Genomic DNA, 21,839 nt, shown 5'->3' with positions numbered 1-21,839 from the left:
TAGACTGCAAACTCCATAAGGCAAGGGAATGTCAGATTTGGCTCTGGGTTCCCAGGTCTTAACATATACTAAATAGTCTGAATAATGATAACAGCAACAATATAATATCAGTTACCAGTCTGATGCATCTACACTTGACTTTATGTCATGTACTTTCCACAGTTATATCATGAAATCCTCACAAACAATCTACTAAGGCAGATTGCATAACCATTAATCCCATTTCTCAGATGAGGACACTGTCGGGTCCCGTGGTTTGACCTTCACCATGCTGGGCAGTTTAAGTGTATTATGTTGGCTAATGGGATTTGCCTAAGTTCACCCAGCCTCTAAGTGGAAGACACCCAAATCACCCCACGCTGAAGCCCACACTTCATCGAGACCCATTTCTGGCAAGCCCGATTGCCCATTTTCTTCTCCAAGGCCACCCATGAGGCCAATCCCGTGAGTCTCCGGCATTGGCCTTGCCACTGGTTCCGTGGCCCTTATTATGGCATTCAAGACCCTGGTACTTTGGCCTGTTTCGTCTCCCCCTCTCACCTCCTCTTGTTCTACAAACTATAAAAAAATGGGAGTGCTAGGGTCTCCCAGCCCACCATGCTGCATCACTCCTCTATGCCTTTGCACGGACTGAAATGACCTTTCCTTATCCTCGCCTGGCAGGTGAGCTCTGAGCACACCCTGAGATTTTAACTCCTCAGATGGTCCCATTCTGGGGACTCCATCTTGACAGGGACCTGCTTAAATCCAGGCCTGCACAGCTCTCTGCCCCACAGATGTTGAGCCCCTTTGGCCCCGGACAGCATGACTCACCCCTGTGCCCCAGTGCCTAACTCTGAGCCTCACACCTCTGAAACACTGTATTTGCTGAAAGAACACTCAGCTCTTCATTTCACCTCAGATGAATAAACTCTGAAGCCCCGGGAGGCTGCTGGAACATTTCTGACTTCTAATCTGGCACGTTTCAGAGAGTATTTTTTACTCTGTTGGTGAATTCCATCTGCTCTTTTAATGAATGAGAATTCAGTACTATGCAAATATTTCTTCTGGGGGGCTTCCCTGGTGGCGCAGTGGTTGCGAGTCCGCCTGCCGATGCAGGGGACACGGGTTCGTGCCCTGGTCCGGGAGGATCCCACATGCCGCGGAGCGGCTGGGCCCGTGGGCCCTGGCCGCTGGGCCTGCGCGTCCGGAGCCTGTGCTCCGCAACGGGAGAGGCCACAACAGTGAGAGGCCACCGTACCACAAAAAAAAAAAAAAAAAAAAAACAAACCCCACAAATATTTCTTCTGGGATCATCCTTCGTGAGCAACCTTTGGGAGCTTACTCATCAGCCCGTTCCCTGAATCCATGTTTGGAACATTCTGGGAACTTGTTATTGGGCCTTTGAACTGAACAGCTCAAGTGAATGAAATCAACAAACCTGCCACTTGATAGCAGGAATTTATAGCCCTGGGAACTGCAGGATGTGACCTGAATGAGAGAGTTTCCCTCTCACCCCCATTTTCCCCACTAACCTCCCACTGCTTGGCACTGCCAACCCCTACAGTCTCTGAAAATATTTCCATTTGGTAGATCAGCTGTGCTCTCTAAATCCCATAAAAAATCTCTCCTGTGCATTCGTTCACTAATTCAGGACTGAAGCTCCTTTAATTAGAAGGACACCAGAAGCCCTGAATCCTAGGTACAGCTGGGACAATACAGTTTTTTCTTGTCTGAGAAATGTGGCTTTCTGATACAAGAACTCAGTGTCAAAAAGGCAGCTTGGTACAGTGGCAAAAGCATGGACTTCAGAAGCAACATAAGTGCCCATCGACAGATGAATGGATAAAGAAGATGAAGTACATATACATGATGGAATACTATTCAGCCATAAAAACAAATGAAATAATGCCATTTGCAGCAACATGGATGGACCTAGAGATTATCATACTAAGTGAAGTAAGCCAGACAGAGAAAGACAAATATCACATGATATCACTTATACATGAAATCTAAAAAAATGATACAAATGAAGTTTTTCACAAAACAGAAGTAGACTCACAGACATAGAAAACAAACTATGGTTACCAAAGGGGAGGGGGGGAAGGGATAAGTTAGGAGTTTGGGATTAAAATATACACACTACTACATATAAAACAGATAACCAACAAGGACCTATTATATAGTACAGTGAACTCTCCTCAATATCTTGTAATAACCTATAATGGAAGAGAATGTAAAAAAAGAATATATATATTTATACATATATATACATACACATATATATAAAATGAATCACTTTGCTGTACACCTGAAACTAACCCAATGACTGTAAATCAACTCTATTTCAATAAAAATTTTTTTAAAAAGCATGGACTTCGGACCCAAAGAGACATGGCTTCAAATTCTGGCTCCATCACTTGCCAGCTGTGTGACTCTGGGCAGGATAGCTAACCTCTATGGGCCTCAGGTTACTCATATATAAAATGAAAGAGATGTAGAATCCTCATGTGGATCTTCTGGGGATTAAATGTAATGACAGACATCTGGTAGGGTCAAAATACATGTTGGTTTTCTTCTCCTTTTTGACAGTGGGGCCTCTGGGTCAACCCTGGTCTGCTTCCCCAGAGGCTGAGAGCCAGGACAGAGCTGCGTCAGAGATGAGTGGGAAACCAGAGCATGAGGCTGAGGTGGCCCAGGAAAGTCTGCTATGAACAGTGGCAAAGTAGGGGCAGAAAGGTCAGGGTTGGGAGAACATTGTCTTCAATTTCTCCAGTGGTCCAGAATCTACTTTCCTAGAGATCAATTTGCTTTTTGGAAATAGCCTCAAGACAGTGGGAACTAATTTATAGGATTATAGAGGTGGCTCCAATTGGGAGATTCTTCTCTTATGTCACCTCTCTCCTCCATCCTCCCTCTGGAGATGATGACTCCTCTGGCCTCTACCTGCCCCTTCTGGCAAAAATGCTCCTGGGCTTAGAATTGGTGTTCTTCTTTCCTGTGTACTCCCTGGGGGATCCTGTCACTGCCGTGGCTTTGCTGCATCTCCGTGCCGGTAACTCCCGATGCACAGATGGAGTCCACATCACTCTCCAGTTGCTTGGAGTACATCTGAATGTCTTGAAGTTCCTACAGACCTCACTTTCAAATTCGTCCTTCCCACCATCCCACACACCTGCTCCTCCTGCGGTGTTCCCTGCACAGTGGTCATCACTGTAATCCCCTCTACTGCTTGATTCAGAGGCCTGGAGGCAGCCTTATCCCCTCTTTCACTGCCATTCTCCATCTCCATGTCTGATCTCTGTTGAATCTTAAAGCAGGGACCTCCTTGGATAGAACTGCCCCAGTTCTGGATCCTTCTGGAATGGGATTTCAGAAAGATCGTCAACAGTGAAAGCCTTATTAAGGTCTGTATTCAGCATCCCAAGGGGATTCTCTGAAATGGACAGACCCACTCATTGTATACCCTCTGGTGTTCACACTGACCTGGGTCTGCTCTCACCACCAAGGTCAAATTGCGTAGGTCCCCCGACCTCTCTCAGCCCATTTCCTCAACTGTAAAATGGGAATAAATGATTGCACCTACTTCATGTTTGTGAGGATTAAATAAGGTTATGGATGGAATGCCTGGCACATACATAGTAAATACTAAAAAGTATTGGTTTTACCGTTATTTATTGCCAAACTTCATTTATGTAATCTGTTTAGTAAGTTAAAGATGAAGGACACAAGGAGTCCATTCCTTGTGGGAGACGATGACATAGATTTTGAATCTCCACAATCCACCTATAAACAATGGCAGAGAAGATAAATAGCTAAACCAAAAACCATGGGCAATATTTACTACAAAGCTAGGTTGTCCCCCCCAGACCCCAAATAATAAGCAGGTGGGAACAAAACAGCAACAATGACAAGCCCTCCATGGCAGTGATTTCTGTACAGAAGGAAACAAAGAAAAAAATAACACAGCCTATGATGGACCCGAGGACAGGGAACTTCAAAATAGTGAGCAGACATTGACTGGGAGGCACAGCTGACCAGTCTGAGAATAGCAGCTGAAACTGGGAGGGGACTTGTCCAGACCCATCTCAGGTGAGTGAAAAGGGCCCTTGGTAAGTTTTGCAGGAGCTGGAGAGTCTGGGTCACAAAATCGCTTTAATCAATCCAGCCAGAGCTCCCATCTAGGAAAGATCCCAGGGAGAAACTGTTGGGAGTGAAATCAAAACCGAGCAGGAAGGGGGCCCCTCAGACCAAAAAAGAGGAGGTCCAGATAGAAGTGGGCAAGTGGAAGTGGGCAAGGAAATCTCAGGTAGCAAGCTGCCTTGGGATGTGACATGTCACTTAAACAACAGAAGAGGCAAGTCTGTTAGAAAAGCTACCCTGAGCCACACCATCTTATAAAGGTTCAGGAAAACTAATATTATGTGAAAATGAGCAACAGAAAAGTATCAAAGTCAAATTGCATGTCAAGTTATAAGAGAAAGGAGAATAAAGAGCAGAACAACACTGTACAAGGAAAGCACCTCAGAAAAGACAGTGTGGTGGATTGTTTGATAAATGGTTCCCCAATGGATCAGGCTGTCTGGTATCCATGACCAGTACAGTCCCCTCCCATGTGGTCCCTGGTCTTCGTCATGTGACTTGCTTTGTCCAGTTGGACATCAGGAAATGTGAAGCAAGCAGAGCCTTGATAGGCACATAGGAGTTGGGTTCTCCTTCTTGAAACCGCTGCCACCATGTGAGCAAGCTCTCTCTAGTCCCCTTGATATGAAAGACCACGTAAAGAGAGGGGCCCATTTATCTCAGCTGTCCTGGCTGACCCAGCAGCTGAATGAGTGAGCACAACAAAAACCAGCAGAAGAACCACTCAATCAAGTGGCAGATAAAAAGGAACGAAACTGAGTTATTTGTTAGTGAGGTGGATGGACCTAGAGACTGTCATACAGAGTGAAGTAAGTCAGAAAGAGAAGAACAAATACCGTATGCTAACACATATACATGGAATCTAAAACAAAGAAAGAAAAAAAAAATGGTCAGAAGAACCTAGGGGTAAGACGGGAATAAAGACACAGACCTACTAGAGAATGGACTTGAGGATACAGGGAGGGGGAAGGGTAATCTGGGACAAAGTGAGAGAGTGGCATGGACATATATACACTACCAAACGTAAAATAATAGCTAGTGGGAAGCAGCCACATAGCACAGGGAGATCAGTTCGGTGCTTTGTGACCACCTAGAGGGGTGGGATAGGGAGGGTGGGAGGGAGGAAGATGCAAGAGGGAAGAGATATGGGAACATATGTATATGTATAGCTGAATCACTTTGTTATACAGCAGAAACTAACACACCATTGTAAAGCAATTATACTCCAATAAAGATGTTAAAAAAAAATCAAGTGGCAGAATTGTGATAATACAATTGTTATTGTTCTAAGCCACTAGGTTTTGACATGGTTTGTTATATAGCAATTGACAACTAATATAGACATTAAGAATTAATAACTATATAGACATTTAAAAATTATGCAAGATATGAAGGAACCCATAAATTACAATTTAAATACTCAGAAATCTGGCAGAAGAACTCAGGAAAAAAATTAGAAACAAAGGGAAATTATTTCAGAAATAAATACTTCACTAAAAAGTACACGAAGCAAATAAATGCAACAGAGAATGCTTTAAAATAAAGAGAAAGAAAAAAATGATAAAAAATTTAAACATAGGATGAAAGAGATAAGGAAGATTTGAAAATGGCAAATATTGAAGACTGCCAAAGAAGACCCAATATTCAGATAATAGGCATCCTTAACAAAGAAAAAGTAAAGGTAAAGAATGTGTACTAAAAAAAATGACATTTCCATGAAAAGTCCTAAAGAAAAACCAACCTGGAACCACATTGCAAGAGCACTGTGTACCTAAGAATATAGATCCAAAATGACCAACACCAAAATTGTATTCTGGCAACACTACTGGACTTTAAGGAAAAAGAAGAAAGGAAAAAGAAGAAGGGTTTGTTGTTTACTTGTTTGTTTGTTTTTCCCTAAGCTGGAGCCAACCTTTCTGGCTGAGTAGGAGTTCTCTAGAAAACACAGGAGGAGATGGTCTTCCTGGCAGGGGAGACAGCTTAGGTAAGGGCCAAAGGTGTGAGAGAGCACGGCACATACTGAGCATGGTTTGGGGTCTGGTGAGGGGATGGGAGGTGGGTGAGGGAGGGGTGAGATGAAGCAGGAGAGGAATGCTGAGGCCTGAGGGGATCTGGAATACTCACCCATGTAGGGCTTGGTCCCGGCCATGGAGGAAGCCTTTTCTGTGCCTTTCACAACCGTCGCTATATTGAAGTCTGTGATGTGAACATGTCCTGGAGATAGAGAATCAGAAACCACAGTTAGCAAGAGCTGCAGGCAGCTGGGTTATTTCCTTGTCTGATTTAAAGCTGTGGTCTGCAAAGCGGTGGGTGGGGCGGGAAGAAAATATTAGAACTTTTATTTACATTAGTATTTTAACTGATACTTTAGAAGTGCCTATTTTGGGCAGCATCATTTACAGTAGCCAAGCTATGGAAACAACCTAAGTGTCCATCAACAGTCAAATGGATCAAGGTGTGGTATGTGTATACAATGGAATTTATTCAGCCCTGAGAAAGAAGGACATCCTGCCCTTTGGGACAACAAGGATGGATCTTGAGGGCATTATGTTAAGTGAGAAGTCAGAGAGAGAAGGACAAATACTGCATGGTCTCACTTGTATGTGGAATCTAAAAAAAAAAGTTGAACTCATAGAAACAGAGAGTAGAAAAGTGGTTGCTAGGGGTTGGGGGAGGGGGAAATAGGAAAAGGCTGGTAAAAGGATACAAACCTTCAGCTCTAAGATGAATAAGGGTTGAGGATAATGCAAAACATGGTGACTATAGTTGATAACACTGTATTGTATAATTAAGATTTGCTAAGATAGTAGAACTCAAATATGCTCACCCTCCAAAAAATAGATACATATACATATATAAATATGTGAGGTGAAAAAAAATCTATTTTATACACAGGTTTTATAATGTGAATTTTGGTGGTACATGCATATTATTTATAAATAAACAAATATGTTGAAGACATAATGAAATTTTTATGGATTAAAGTTTAGCAGCACTGGTCCAGAGAGTGAAAGCTCCTGATAAATAAATGAGACAGGAGAGTCCAGACTCCCTCTCTCAGGAAAGCAGTGGGTTGGGAGAGGGTGCATGGAGAGAGGATTCTCATGCCCTGAAGACACCCTTGTTCTGCTGTCTGTCTGCTCTGGTCAGCGGGGGCCTTAGTACTATACCTGATGAATTGAGTAGGGAGGGGGCTTGGGGGTTGAGACCACCTTCCATCCAGCCTAAAGTAACGACAGCAGATGGGACGTGGGTGTTGAAGAACCCTGAGAGGGAAGGAAGAGGGACAGAAAAGGTAGGAGACAAGGAGATGTGGGGATAAAGGGGAAAAGAAAGAAAGTGACAGAAAGAGGGTGAGAGGTGAGAAGGAGGAAAATCCAAAATAGTGAGTACTGGCTCTCCGGGGAATTTGGAACATAAAATAAAACCAGCTCTGTCCATCAATGGATGAATGGATAGAGAAGAGGTACAATGGGTGTAGATATACAATGGGATAGTACTCAGCCATAAAAAAGAATGACATTTTGCCATTTGCAGCAACATGGATGGACTTGAAGGGCATTATGCTAAATGAAATAAGTCAGACAGAGAAAGACAAAAACTTTATGATATCACTAATACGTGGGATCTAAAAAATACAACAAGCTAGTGAATAAAACAAAAAAGCAGCAGACTCACAGATGTAGAGAATAAACTAGTGGTCACCAGAGGGGAGAGGGAAGGGGTAGGGGATTAAAAAAAAAAGGGTTATTATGGGATTATAGGAAATCATGTGTGTGAAACTTTTGAAAACTGTGAAGCACTACAGAATTTTTAAAACACATAAAGTAAAATAAAATCAGCTCTGAGACCCTTGAATACCTGATATAAATGCAATCACTTTTCTTTCTGTTTGTCATCACATCATCTTGTAAAAATGGTTGGATCTTCACCAAATCTGAGAGCTGTGTTTGGGATGGTGGGGCTTAAATACATAGGTGGGTGGCATACACAAAATTGGGACATTGGGAGAGCCTGGAGGGCACCTCCAAGAGATGGACAGACCCCCACTAGAGCAGGTGCAGAGGCCTGCTGAGAGGTTCATGGGAGAGGCGTGCCTGATGTGACCAGCCATGGTGGTGTCATGTGCAAATCCCAAATCTCAGGCTCAACAGCCAGCACCGACGTGTGACTAAGCTGCTCTGCCAGATGCTCTGTCCAGCGCCCCCGGGTGAGATGCAGCAGGAGGTACTCAGTGATGATCTGTAGTACCCTTCAGCTGCTTGTGGATGAAGCTTAAGTCACCCAGCCAGGCCTTTTTTGTTGGGAACCCTTTCTGGCCAGACACACAGTGTCCCCACCCAGGTAGCATCTCTAGAACATATCCAGTCTGCTCCAGCCTCTGGGGCTGGGATGAGCATCCCTCCCATTCAGCCATCCATGGTCCTATCTGCAGAGAGGCAGTGCAGTGCAGTAGTTGGGTGTCCAGACTCTGAGACAGGCTGCCTTGGTCTGGGTCTCAGCTTTGTTGTGACCAGCTGTGTGACCTTGGGCAAATAATCTCCCTGAGCCTTGGTTTTCTCATCTGTAAAATGGGGATGATGATAACAAAATATCCATCTCAGAGGGCTGTTGGGAGGAGTCAGGGAGTTAATACATATGAAATGGTTAGAGCATACTGACACACATGAAGTAGGGAATTTCGTATTAGCATTTACTCTTAGCAGTACTGTCCTGCCAAGGCGTGGCTCCAATCCCCTCTCCAGCTAGGGCCAGTCCACTCCTGCATCCTCTATTGCCTCATTTTTAGTACTAACAAACAAGTAAATTCACAGTCCTGTTTTCCACTGTGAGGTATGTGAAGGTAGGTGGACATCTGAGTCATTTCTGCACCCCACACCTGAACAGTTCCAAGCACAGCAGCACGACTGGGAGGGAATTCTGGAATCTTCAAATATGGATTTTATTTGATTTTCTTTCATTTCTCCTCCTCTTAAAATTTTTTAACATTTGCATTATGAAAGTAAAGCCAGCTCATTATAATAAATCACAGAATACAAACATGTGTTTGAATCTCTCCTTTCCCTGCCATATAACCACCCTGATTCATACAGCTCCTCCATTATTTCTCCCTTCACTTATGCAAACGTATATCCACATACGTTAGGACTTTGGTTTTGTTCTTACGATAAAGAGCTCAATACTCCATGGGTCATTCTAAGAGTCACTTTTGCATTTAACCATGTATTGTGGACATATTTCCAAATCAATATACGTAGGTCTACCTATGAGATCCACAATCCCTACCTCCATTCAAAATCCATTGTTTTGTTTTGTTGTAATTCATTTAGTGATAAAATCTGACCTGGAAGTCCTCTTCATAGTTTTTTTAATTTATTTTAAAAAATAAATTTATTTATTTTATTTTATTTATTTTTGCTGCGTTGGGTCTTCATTGCTGTGCGCGGGCTCTCTCTAATTGTGGCGAGCAGTGGCTTCTCTTGTTGTGGAGCACGGGCTCTAGGCACATGGGCTTCCGTAGTTGCAGCGTGTGGGCTCAGTAGTTGTGGCGCATGGGCTTAGTTGCTCCACGGCATGTGGGATCTTCCTGGACGAGGGCTCGAACCTGTGTCCCCTGCATTGGCAGGCAGATTCTTAACCACTGCACCACCAGGGAAGCCCTTCATAGTTTTATTTATTCTACTTAGGGTGAAAAGTCATGTTTTGCTACAGAAATATTTATATATTTGATTACAAGATGCTCTCCAAGCCTTGCTACGTAGTATACAGTACATATTATATAATATACAGCATGTATTATTTTAAAATATTATTATATGTTATGTTAGACACATTATTTTCATATTATTATGATATATATTACTTAATACAAGTATATATTTAAGTCTGAAAATATCTGAATTATGAAACCATATCTGGCCCCAAGAGTTTCAGATAAGAAATTGTGGACCTGTATGTGCAGAGTATTCCATATACGGTTATACCATATTTTATTCAACAATTCTCCTATTATGGCACTCAGGTTGTTTCCAGTTTTGTTTGCTTAATTGTTTGTCTTGTTCTTATAAAATATGCAGCAGTAGTATTCTTGAACTTAGCTTTACATATTGGTACTTTTATTTTGACTGGATAAATTCCCAGAAGTGGAAGTGTGTAGTTAAAGGGTATGCATTTTATGTTCCCAAAACTTACAATTTATGGTACTATAAACAGAATATGAGTGTGTATTTCTCTGCACTTTTACTAGCACTAACTGTTATCAATAATTTTACTTATTGGCTATTATCAATAATGGTGATGAAATGTTATTTCAGTGCTGATGCGGCTGCATAGTTTTCATGTGCCAGGATCCCTGCGAACTGCCTATCTAGAATATTGGTCAATTTTCAGTCAGAGCTCCTTGACTATTCAATACATTTACCCTTTTCTCTGGTCCATCTACTGCAAATATCTTCTTCTAGATTATTTCTTTTCTTTTGACTTTGTTTATAGTATCTCTTCCATATGAAAGTTTAAAGAATTCAAACAATATATTATTTTTATAGTTTCTGAGTATTATTTTTCTTATAACTTTCCAGTTTCCAGAAACCTATTCTACCCTCAAGATTTTACATATTCCTCAATATTTTCTTATAATATATATATAATTTATATTTTATATCAATATTTAAATCTCCCAACCATATGGATTATATTTTTCTATATGGTATGATACAGATTCTGATTTTATTTCTTCCAAATAGATAGCCACTTGTTTCAACATTTATTGAAAATTTCATCCTTTCCCAATAACTTGTAATGTGACCTTCATTTTACATCAAGTCACACATATATGTGGATTTGCATATGGATTCTCTCTTCTGTTGTACTGACCTATTGTTTATTGCTGGACCAGAACTATACTCATTTCATTACAATAGATTTGTAGCCCATTGTAAAATTAGATGAGAGTGGTCACCCTCATGACTGTTTCTTTTCCATGTTTTCTTGGAAACATAGAAAAGAATATTTATTCTTAAATGTTTATTTGTGGAGATGAATTCTGTCCAGTTTTAGGAGATACTCCCATTAAGATTTTGAGAGGAATTACACTAAGTTATGCATTCATGTGAGAAGTGTGGACATGTAATCCACCCAAGGTCATGCTCTGTCTTTCATTCAGCTTTATTCCTTCAGTGTATGTTTAGTGTTCTCTTCATTTAGACCTTGTAACTCCCTGGATAAATTTATTCCTAGATATTATATAGTTTTGGTCACTATTTTGAATGAAGATATTTTCCTTTTCTTTTTATTCCTAGTTGTTTTTAGTACAATAAAAAGCTCTTAAGTTTTGCTTATTTATCTCCTATTTGGCTACTCTATTAATCATCCATAGTACAAGATATTATCTCCCAATATCCCATCTCCCCTTCTCAGATAGTAATAGAATTTTTAACTGAGTTCATGCTCACCCACTTAAAGACTATATTTCCCAGACTCCCTTGCAGCTGGCTGTGGTCATGTGACAAGGTTCTGACCAATGGGATATGAACAGAAAGATATTTGCAACTTTCAGGATATTTCCTTAAAGGGAATGAGAATTCCCTCCTTCCCTCCACTACCCCCCCATTCTGTCACCTGTCACCAACTTGGGGGGATATTTTGGGCCACACAGATGAGGAGCAACAAAGTAGAAGCAGCTTGGGTCACAGTAAATGTCAATGGAGGAGAGATTAGACTTTTACAAAGAGAAAACTACTTCTGTTTCATTAAAAAAAATTTTGTGAGTCTTTGAAAAGCAATTATGTCTTTCTTAACTTTTACAACCCACTATTAATTTTGATAATTTTTCTAGTGAGCCTTTTGGTGTTTCTAGGCATAGAAGCATATCATCTGCATACAATGATGGTGTCCTTTCCCTGGTTGAAGGGCTTAGAGCACAGTGGTTAAGAACGCAGTCTTTAGAGTCAGATTACTCAAGAACAAACAGCTGTGCTCCTGTGTGGGACATCTGCTGTTTGTGGCCACTCACATCCCCTTATCTCAGCAATTACTCATCCCTGCACATCTGGCTGTGGAATGGGGCATGTGGCTCCAGCTGCAGCCAGCCAGGCTAACCTCCCCCTTTGGCTTTAACAGTTGGCTCAGGGTTGGGCATATGAACCAATTGGGGCCAATGAAAACTGGGGAGATGATTTTCTAGGGATTCAGGAAATGAAGAGTTTTCTTTCTTTTTTTTCAGGAGCTACCTAAAGTGATATTCTCTGCCTTTGGCCAGTATGATGTGGGGATATAACCGCCCCCCCGCCCCCCGAGGAACAGTAGAAGCCATTGGCTTCCACAAAGAAAGACAAGCTAAAGATGAAGCCTATCCTTGGAGAAGGCAGAGCTGCAAGGGTGGCAGAGAAATGGTGCCAAAGCCTGAGCGAACCCTGCCTGAAGCTACATTCCACTGGGCTTCAGCTATACAAGCTAAAAAAAACCCTTTATTGCTTAGGACTATTTGAGTTGGGCTCCCTGTTCTTTGCCACACACTGCTGGTGTCCTAATTGATGCAGACACTTACCATGAGATTTGGGCAGGCTATTTCACTCTATAAGCCTCTGACTCTTCTAATATTAATAAGTACCTTGTAGGGTAGTTGTAAGCATTAAACAGGGTAGATAGGGACTGAGAATGTGACCTTTGAGCAAAGACCCAAAGAAGAGAGGCAGCAAGCCATTGGACTTCTGGGGGAGGAGTGTGATGGCAGAGGGAATGCGCAGCACAAAGGCCCTGCAAGGGAGCAGCGAGGGGGCCAGAGAGAGAAAGTGGGAGAGGGGCTCAGATGGCTTTTACTCCAAGTGAGAGGGTTTTGAGAAAGAGAGATACAATCCAACTCACTTTAGAATCACTTTGGCTTGTGTATGGATTGTAGGGGCAACAGTCAAAGCAGGGAAACTGATAAAGAGGGAGAAAAAAAACGTATCCCCCATCTATTTAAGCTGCTGTTGTTTAGGGTTGCATAACTGGTACATAATTGGTGCTGAAGCGCATTTACTCCTTTAAGTACTCTTAATGGGGGGGGGGGGGTATGGCTACCCTGTTTTTCACAGAAGAGTAGCCTGAAGCTCCAGAGACCAGTGACTCATCCACGGTTAGCAGCTGATACGTGGGAAGCTGTTTGTCTCCAGCCTCTTCCGGGGCGGGTGTTTCCCTCCGCCCCACGCTGCCCCCTTCAGAGCTGTCTCACAGCCCAGCCCTTACTTCCTTCCGGCCCTCTGGGGTGGAGAATCTGGGGCATCTCTGAAGCCGACCAATCTACAGGGAATTCACGTCCAACAGGAGCGCCAGACAGCAGAATTCCACTTCTGGTTTCTGTACCGCGTGAGTTGATGAGCTGTAACTTCCCGGTGTGTCTCTTTAACGGTTGAGTCAAGATGTGGAAAGTGAAAATTAGTGCCATATGAGGTCTCCGAGTTCCTTCTAAGGAGAATGGAAATTTACTACAAAATGTGCAAATATGAACTGACTTTTCAGCTATTGGTTTTCTGTAAATTAAAAACATTCAAAATTCAGGGAGAGAAGGAGCCCAGGATATTGTGTGAGATCTGTTAGTACAAGTTTTAATGAGAGAATCAATAATCAATAATCATCCTTCCAGCCCTGGTTATGAATCCTGAACTCCAGCCCTGCTTCTCTCCTTTCTCTGAACTCATGGAAATTCATCACACCTCCAAGACTCTGATACCATTTGGAATGCTTTTTCCTCCCCTCTGCCTGGCAGATTTCCATTCATTCTTCAAAACCTGGCTGGAGAGTTATATTACTGCTGGATGCACAGCTGACATTTGCTTGCTTGCTTCCACTAACAGGAGACTCACTACCATGAGGGGTGTGTGTGTCTTAGTTGGCTTGGGCTGCTAAAACAGATTACCGCAGACTGAGTGGTGTAAACATCAAGCATTTATTCTTCACAGTCCTGGAAGTTGGAAGTCCAAGATCAGGGTGCCAGCATGGTCGGGTTCTTGGTGAAGGTCTTCTTCCTAGTTTACATGACAGCTTTCTTGCTGTATCCTCACATGGTGGAGAGAGAGAGAGAGCTCTGGTCCCTTCATCCCCTTATAGGGCACAAATCCCATCATGGGGGCTCCAACCCTATGACTTCTTCCAAACCCAATTACTTCCTGGAGGCCTCAACTCCAAGTACCATCACACTGGGGGTTAAGGCTTCAACATGAATTTTGGTGGAGACACATTTAGTCCATGGCAGACTGACTAGTTTAGGCTTCTCCTCTGGACCCCGACCCGTACCTCCACAGTCCCCTCCATTGTCATTCCCATGCTAGCATTCACCATGTTGTATATGTCACTTTGTCCATCTCCTTGAGGCCAGGAATCCTCCCTCATTCATTTCTATGTCCCCAGTACCTTAGCACTGGCCTGACCTGGAAAAGGTACTTATCAAGTGTTTGTTGACTGGCTGATCAACTGACCAAATAAAAGACTGAATGAAGGAAATATGGTAGGCAATCCCATCACCTTTCTTCATTCTTTACTTCTTAAGGCTATCATGATATTTACAGGAGTTGACAACACTCCATTTCAATTTCTGACTTTTAAAACTGTAGCAATGTCACTTTTTCAGCTGGACCTCAGCTGATGGAACTCAGCCACCCTCTCCATGGTTTTTGTAATCACTGGAGACAGTGTCAGGATTGGCACCATGAGGACCTGTAACATGGGCTATTTTCCGAGTACAAAAGTACTTGACATCCATGTGACTGGGAAAAATTCTCACTCATTTCTTCATTCACTTAGCAATCATTTAATGAGCACCTCCTACCTGTGCCTATGGGTGGAGGGGGCTTGAAACTGCAGACACTAAGGATGTGCCAGTTACCTGTGTCATGGAACTGGGGGGGTGGGATGATGGAGATTACACGGGGCTAAAGTCCCATCCACAGTCCCCTCATTGGGGTATAATTGGCAATGCAGAGAATCTTCTCAGTATTACCAGCAACAGGGACTCCTACTTCGAAGACTGATTCCTGCATCTTCCCTATATATTCCAGGAGAAAACATCCAAAGCCCTCCTGAATTTTGCTGACTTTTCATTTGTTTCTTCTGCAGCTACACTGCACAAGTGTCTATTCCTGCTCCACCATGCCACCCCCCTTCCCTTCTCCCCTCTCAGCCCCTGTAATGAAATAGCCCCAAACCCGCGTGGGTATTTACCAAATGAGTGAGGGCGGTGCAGTGCTCTCACTGGGACCGACAAGGCCATAGTCCAGGAAAAGATGGTGTCTGCTTGGGAGGGGATAGTCAACACAACGGCAGGCTTTGTTTACAGCAGAGTGAGTTCTCTCTAGATCTGTCCTCAGGAAGTCAAGATTGGATTTGTGGCTGTGAATTCCTAGGAGTGAGTGCTAAGGTAGTGCCCACCAGAGGGCACTAGATTGGGAGTTAGGCTGACAGGGGGTCCATGTGTAAGAGATGATCTCCTCCCACATTATTTTCTGCCTTGTTTCCCTGGAATTTGGAGTAAAGCCTCATGGGAACATCTATCCCCACCTTAGCTGGTTTACAGGGTCTACATCATGCCTAAGCCAGAGGTCACAGTGGTGCTGCTGAAAAGATGCAGCTGGATGCCCAAGAGGATGAGAACCTTGCTGTAGACCCAACTGCCCCACCCATGACAGGCTCACATGCTCACTGCTAATAATATCTGTACTTCCAAGATGTCAGTGTGATGCTACCCTGGCTGTGATACTTCCCTCAGGATCACACATCCTGGGTGCTGTTCCCTCTTCCCACTTGTCTTCATGGAGATGACAGTGAATGTACTGCAGGACAGTGGCAGAAAGAGAGGGGGGGTGAGGAGAGGGAAAAGGAAGGAAGGAAGAAGAAAAGAAAGAAAGAAAGAAACCAAATCAAATTCCAGGGCACCAGCTTATCCAGGCTTCATTTGGCTTCACCTCAACCAAAGATTGACTCTGTTTTGGGGCACACCTTTGCCTGATGTAGAATGAATGACCCTCTGATTTTCTTCTATTCTATTTGATTTGACCCCCTCCCCCATCTTGGACATGGGATGGGAAAGAAGGACTTTCAAAACAATCTGTGTGGGACTCCCCTGGTTGTCCAGTGTCCCCCTTCCAATGCAGGGGATGCTGGTTCGATCCCTGGTCAGGGAACTAAGATCCTACATGCCGCAGGGCAACTAAGCCCGCGCGCCTCAACTACTGAACTCGCGGGCCTCAACTAGAGCCCGCGTGCTGCAAACCACAGAGCCCACGTGCTCTGGACCCCGCGCACCACAACTACAGAGCCCACACACCCTGGAGCCTGTGCACCACAACTAGAGAAGAGAAAACCCGCATGCCACAACCAGAGAGAAGCCAGCACAATGAAAGATCCCGCGTGCCTCAGTGAAGATCCTGCGTGCCGCAACTAAGACCGACACAGCCAAAACTAAATAAAATAAATAAATAATAAATAAATAAATCTTCAAAAAACAAAAAAAATCTGTGTGCTCCCTGCTCCCCCTGTGCGGGGGTGAACAAATAATAGCAGGGTACAAGAAATGCAACACGTGTGGGATTTCTTGAGCTCCTAGGCTGAGATTTGGGGGAACTCCCACCCAAGACGAGTTTCAACGCTTTCCCCCGGGATATACTGTGATTTCATAAAACCTGCCCAGCCTTCACACCCTATTTGATTTGATGCTGCTTGGAAACCACCTCCCCCAAGGCTTTTGAGAGGGCTCAACAGTTCTGAGTTTCTTTCCCCTTTTCTCTACTTCTGTGGCTTTTAATGTTAAGTCACTAGATTTGGGGTTAATTAGTTACTGCAGCATAGCCATGGCTACCTGATCAATCATTTCCCTTCCACGTCTCTGTATGTAATTTTATGCAATCATACTAATCGCAGTGAATTAGATTTACAGAAAGGTTTTTATAAACTTTCTCAGCCATGATTTGCTCTTTGCAATGACTGTGAGAGGCACGGGGATAGAGACTTATCTTTTGATACCTAGCATCCTTTTCCACTCCATTCTTTCCTGCCTCCTGTATTATAAGGACCAGAAAGAGAGAAAAACCACACGTCCTGATCCTCTTGCAGCTAGGGTTCTGGACAAGATTTAGGTTCTGCCTTTCAAGTGCACTCAGGCAAGGTCTGGAAGCAGAAGGAGAATGCCATTTGAACTCTGGAGTTACACTGTCTCAAGTCAAGGAAGTATGCGTGTCTCCAAACCAGAAGCTGGCAAACAGAACTGACACACACCCTTCCCTGTCACCTTCAGAGGGAGCACAGCCCTGCGGACACCTTGACCTCGGGTTCCTAGTCTCCAGGGCTGTGAGACAATACATCTCTGCTGTTTATTGCCTCTCAATTTGTGGGACTTTGTTCCAGCACCCCTAGGAAACTAATACAGGGGGCTATTTATTGGGGGTCCTCAGAGATTCCTGCTCTGGGTCTTCAGGACTTTAAGACATCACACTGGGCTAGACACTTCCATTCCCAGCAGTCTTCAGAAAGAATCTCATTACAATCCTCCCAAGGACTCCAGGCTAGCTTTAAGCCACATTCCTAAGCTTTATCCTTAAACTCGTCTAGAATAATGACACCCACTGTTGGCCCCTCTGACTTAGCAGAAACACCTCTGCCCCCCAACTTGCCTGGGTGGCTTTTCCCACTTCCATCTCAGCTGCTTCAATCCCTGCATCTGAGGCTTCAGAATCAACACACGCCTGATTTGTTAATTTCCTGGAGTCTCGTGATGGGGATGTCACAGCACATACAGTGTTTTGACAAGTGATAAGGGGGTGTTGCTGCTGGCCACTGCCGTTTTGGGGAACACTTATCACACTTGCCGACAAATATGTCAGCAACAGATGGAGAGGAAATTCTTTGAAATAAGTCCAGTGAATGAGTGCTCTGAAATAGAGCCTGTTAATAGAAAATTTGAAGTGAAGTCAACAGATTAGGAGACAATTGCCATTGAAAAGATAGTTGTTTGTTACTCACAGTTCCTAAGAGGAGGGGGTCACATCACACCATGTGGGCCCCCCCCAGGGAAGCACTAGCGTTAGTCATGAGACACAGGGAGAAGGGAGAAAATGTGGGCAAGAGCCTTTCTGGCGGCTTCTGTGGGAAGGAACAGGCAAGGCAGGGCAAGCAGGCTTAGGACTGGCTAGTCTGAATAATTTCAGGGGTTCTGGGGCACAGGAGCTGTCCCTGGCTGTCTGGATCCTGGCACTGGGGTGTTTAGGGCAAGTGGATAGTGGCCTGGAGTGTGCAGAAGTCAAGCATCCGATTACAGGAAATAGAAGACGTGGTGAATACAATGAGAAAACAAATTCATTCTGCTGGCATGGCTGCTGTGTCACCTGTTACTAAAGATCCAGGTGAGGTTTCTGATCCCCAAGCGCCCATCCCGAGGTCCCTGAGAAAAGAATGAGTTCTACGCCTCACAGCCTGCTGTCCTCTGGCCAGTGGCGCTTTCTCCCTTGCCCTCTGGAATGCTCTGCTCTCAAATACTCTGGTGCCCACACTCTGGAGGGAGGATCCAGAAAGCCCTCCCTCCCCCTCCCCCTCCCCCAGCTTCACTGCCCTTCTGCTCCGGCACAGCCTCACCCCTGCCCGTCCCAGCACTGACCCTGCTGGGTCGGAATCACCTGTTTACTTTTCCGTCCCTCCCTCAGCCCTGGCTACACCTTAGAACCACCTGGTAACTTTCACCCCACCTTCACCCCACCACCGCGCCCAGCACTTTCTCCTGCGAGATGAGTCAAGTGAGTGCCTCTGCGGGCGGGACCTTGGCAATGGCACCTTTTACAGTTCCTGGGTGACATGCAGCCGTGGCTGAGAAGCACCACCCTAGACCACGATGTCCTGGGCCACAGGGGGTCTGTGTCCTTGGGTCGCCTGTCACAACACCTGGCTTATGGCCGGTCTGCAAAAGTGAAGGAATTACTTTCTTGCATACGGAAGAGGACAGAGCTACAGTTGTCCCTCAGTATCTGCTGGGGATTGGTTCCAGGACCCCCACTGACACCCAAATCTTTGGATGCTCAAATCCCATGTATAAAATGGTGTAGAATTTACATATAACCTGGGCACACCCTTCCATATACTTTTTTCTTCTTTACTTATAAATACCTAGTACAATGTAAATGCTATGTAAATAGTTGTAAGTACAATGCGTATGTTATGTAAATAGTTGCTAGCTAGCAGCAAATTCAAGTTTTGCTTTTTGGAACTTTCCAGAGTTCTTTTCCTGAATGTTTGCCATCTGAGGTTGGTTCAATTCGAGAATGTGAAACCCCAGGTAAGAAAGCGGACAGTATATGGTCAGTACATTTTGACCAAGGGTCCTCAGTAGACACTCAGGGCAAAACGCAGGCACTGCCCTTCTGTCTCTGACTCCCGGCTCTTTGCTCATTTGGGGGGAAGTCAAGCTCCCGTGTGTTAAAGACCAGCCCCCAACCTGCGCATCTGCTGCATGATCGCATTAATCTCCGCAGTTCCTCCTCCTCTGTATCCTTCCTTTTGCCATGTCATTTGGCAGTGCCCAACCCCGACCCGGTTGGGTCTTGTGAGTTGCTTTGCCCACTGGGATGGCAGCAAATGTGACGCAGGTGGTGGCTTAAGTGACTGGGCTTTCCCTGCCTCTGTTTCTGCTATGGCCACGCAAGGTCACACAGGGCTGGCCTGCCAGAAGGTGAGCCGTGAGGAGCTAGGCCGAGTTGCCCAGTCAATGAGTCAAGGTCATAGTGTACCAGCTGGTAGCCAGGCGACCCCCAGACATGGGAGTAAGCACAGCCAACGTCACCGTAGCTGCCTGGCTGACCCTGCAGGACCTCAATCTTAGGAGCAAGCCCCGCCTACAAGAGCGTAACCCCACAGGCCTGTGAGCTAACTGGATGCTTCTTGTTTATGCCATTAAAGTCATGTGGTTATTCATCACCCAGCAATATTGTACCAAAAGAAAATGAATGCAATCCCTTCCCCTTCCCTCTACAGTTTTAAATTCCCCATTTCCTAGAGCACTTTGCCCTCAGCCCTAAAGCACTCTCAACTCTTCCTCTCACACTGTGCTATGATGCTACATCTTCCTTCAACTTCATTTTACCTCCAGGTATGGTCTCCCTCTGCTTTTGCTGTTAGCCAAGAGACCCCAAATCTCAGAGTACAATTAGCGCTCATTCTAGGCGATAAAACCAGCCTGAAAGATCAGAAGGCAGAGCAGACACCGGGGGAGCAGAGACACTTCTGTGAGAGCCTTGGATTTTGTATAACCAGCAGATCTTGAACATTTTAAATAAAATATGAATGCATTTATTTAATTATGCTTATAACTCACTGTAAACACAGCAACCAACTTGTTCTCTGAGAAAACACTTAATGAGATCCATCAGCAAACTCTTTAAATAGAAACACATAGTTATCTGTTTTGTAAGCTGTTTTTTTTTTTATGCATTTAACAACAGGGTAAGGAGATCTAACGTACAGCATGGTGACAGTAGTTAATAATACTGTATTGTGTGGTTGAAATTTGCTAAGAGGGTAGATCTTAAATGTTCTCACCACTCACACAATAAAAAGGTAACTATAAGAGGTGCTGGATACGTTAATTACCTTGTGTTGTTAATTTCAGAATGTATATGGGTATTAAATCCTCATGTTGTACACCTTTAAAAAATCACATTGTACAACCTAAACATATACAGTTTTTATTTGCCAATCACACCTCAATAAAGCTGGAGGGGGAAAAAAGGCAATAATGACTAAGTAAGAAAAAATGAAAGAAAAGCTGATGAGCATCTATCTCCTGTCATAAATCAGGGAAAGGAAAAACATAGCCACAGTCTCCTCTCTTGTCCTTCTCTCCTAGGGGAGAAGATTTGTGCTTTTTGAGAATTCTCTGCTCCTGATTTTCCTTCTGCACTGCCTAAAAAGGCACTCATGGATGCTAAAGCGGATGGAGGGGAGGGTATCAGCCATTCACACCTTAGTATGGAATAGTGTTCAGTGCTCTGTCTTGACAGCAAGCTTGATGAAAAAGGAGCTTAGAGAAGAGAGGAGGGTTCGAATCCTTGGGGAGCGTGTGGGATGCTGCAAAGCCAGAGGGCAGGGTCAGGACACTGTGTAAGGCATGTGGGAGGTGGTGAAGGGTGGGGAGATCTGGGAGGAAAGTGGGAAAGGGCTGAGGGGGAGAGGTGAGGACGAGCACAGAAGGGGAGGTAGGAAGGGATGGACGGAGATCCAGGAGCTCAGGAACGAGGGATCCCAGAGAAGGCTGTGTGAGCTCTGACCCGAGGCTGTAGCATCGGGCAGGAACTACGGCATCAGGCAGGCCCTGGTTACCCCACAGGCTTGCTGAGTCTCATTTCATCCTAGAGGAACTGGCTGAATTATTCCTACTGCTTGGTGTTCATGCCTTGATTTTGCTTCTGGAAAGCTGCCCAGGGCCTGAAAGGTCTTTGTCCAAAAGTCTCTCTCAAGTCTCTAGGCAGGGGCCGTGAGGATCCCAGCCAGAACCCTGCCCTCCACACCCCTGGTTTCCAGGACAGCCCTGCCAGGGGTCCTGCATCACCCAGCCTGTGCCTCTTCTTCCTCCACCTCACCTGCTTCTGTGATCTGAGCAGAGAAGGGACAGGAGAGGCTGAGAACTATAAGCTAATACAAGCCCTCCTGAGCACCTTTATGTCCTGGTGCTGGGACAGTGGCTGATCCTCACCATCTTATCTTAG

The 21,839-nt window shown here is 44.5% G+C and overlaps 1 protein-coding gene across 3 annotated transcripts in view; it reads right to left on the bottom strand.

Annotated features, from left to right (window-relative positions):
* The window catches only part of STK32B (serine/threonine kinase 32B), a 361,645-nt gene that overhangs the window by 43,874 nt on the left and 295,932 nt on the right, over window positions 1-21,839 (bottom strand). For 2 of the 3 annotated variants that reach the window (XM_060087315.1, XM_060087470.1), the window contains one exon: window positions 6,247-6,336. The exons of the other annotated variant lie outside the window; for it this stretch is intronic. In XM_060087315.1, coding sequence (XP_059943298.1) covers window positions 6,247-6,336 — 90 coding nt within the window. The remainder of the gene's footprint in view (window positions 1-6,246; window positions 6,337-21,839) is intronic. 3 annotated transcript variants of the gene reach the window in all.

This window comes from Mesoplodon densirostris, chromosome 1, assembly GCF_025265405.1.
Source record: "Mesoplodon densirostris isolate mMesDen1 chromosome 1, mMesDen1 primary haplotype, whole genome shotgun sequence".
Taxonomy (NCBI): domain Eukaryota; kingdom Metazoa; phylum Chordata; class Mammalia; order Artiodactyla; family Ziphiidae; genus Mesoplodon; species Mesoplodon densirostris.
Note: the sequence above shows the minus strand (reverse complement) of the source record. Positions and strands in the feature narration are given on the sequence as shown.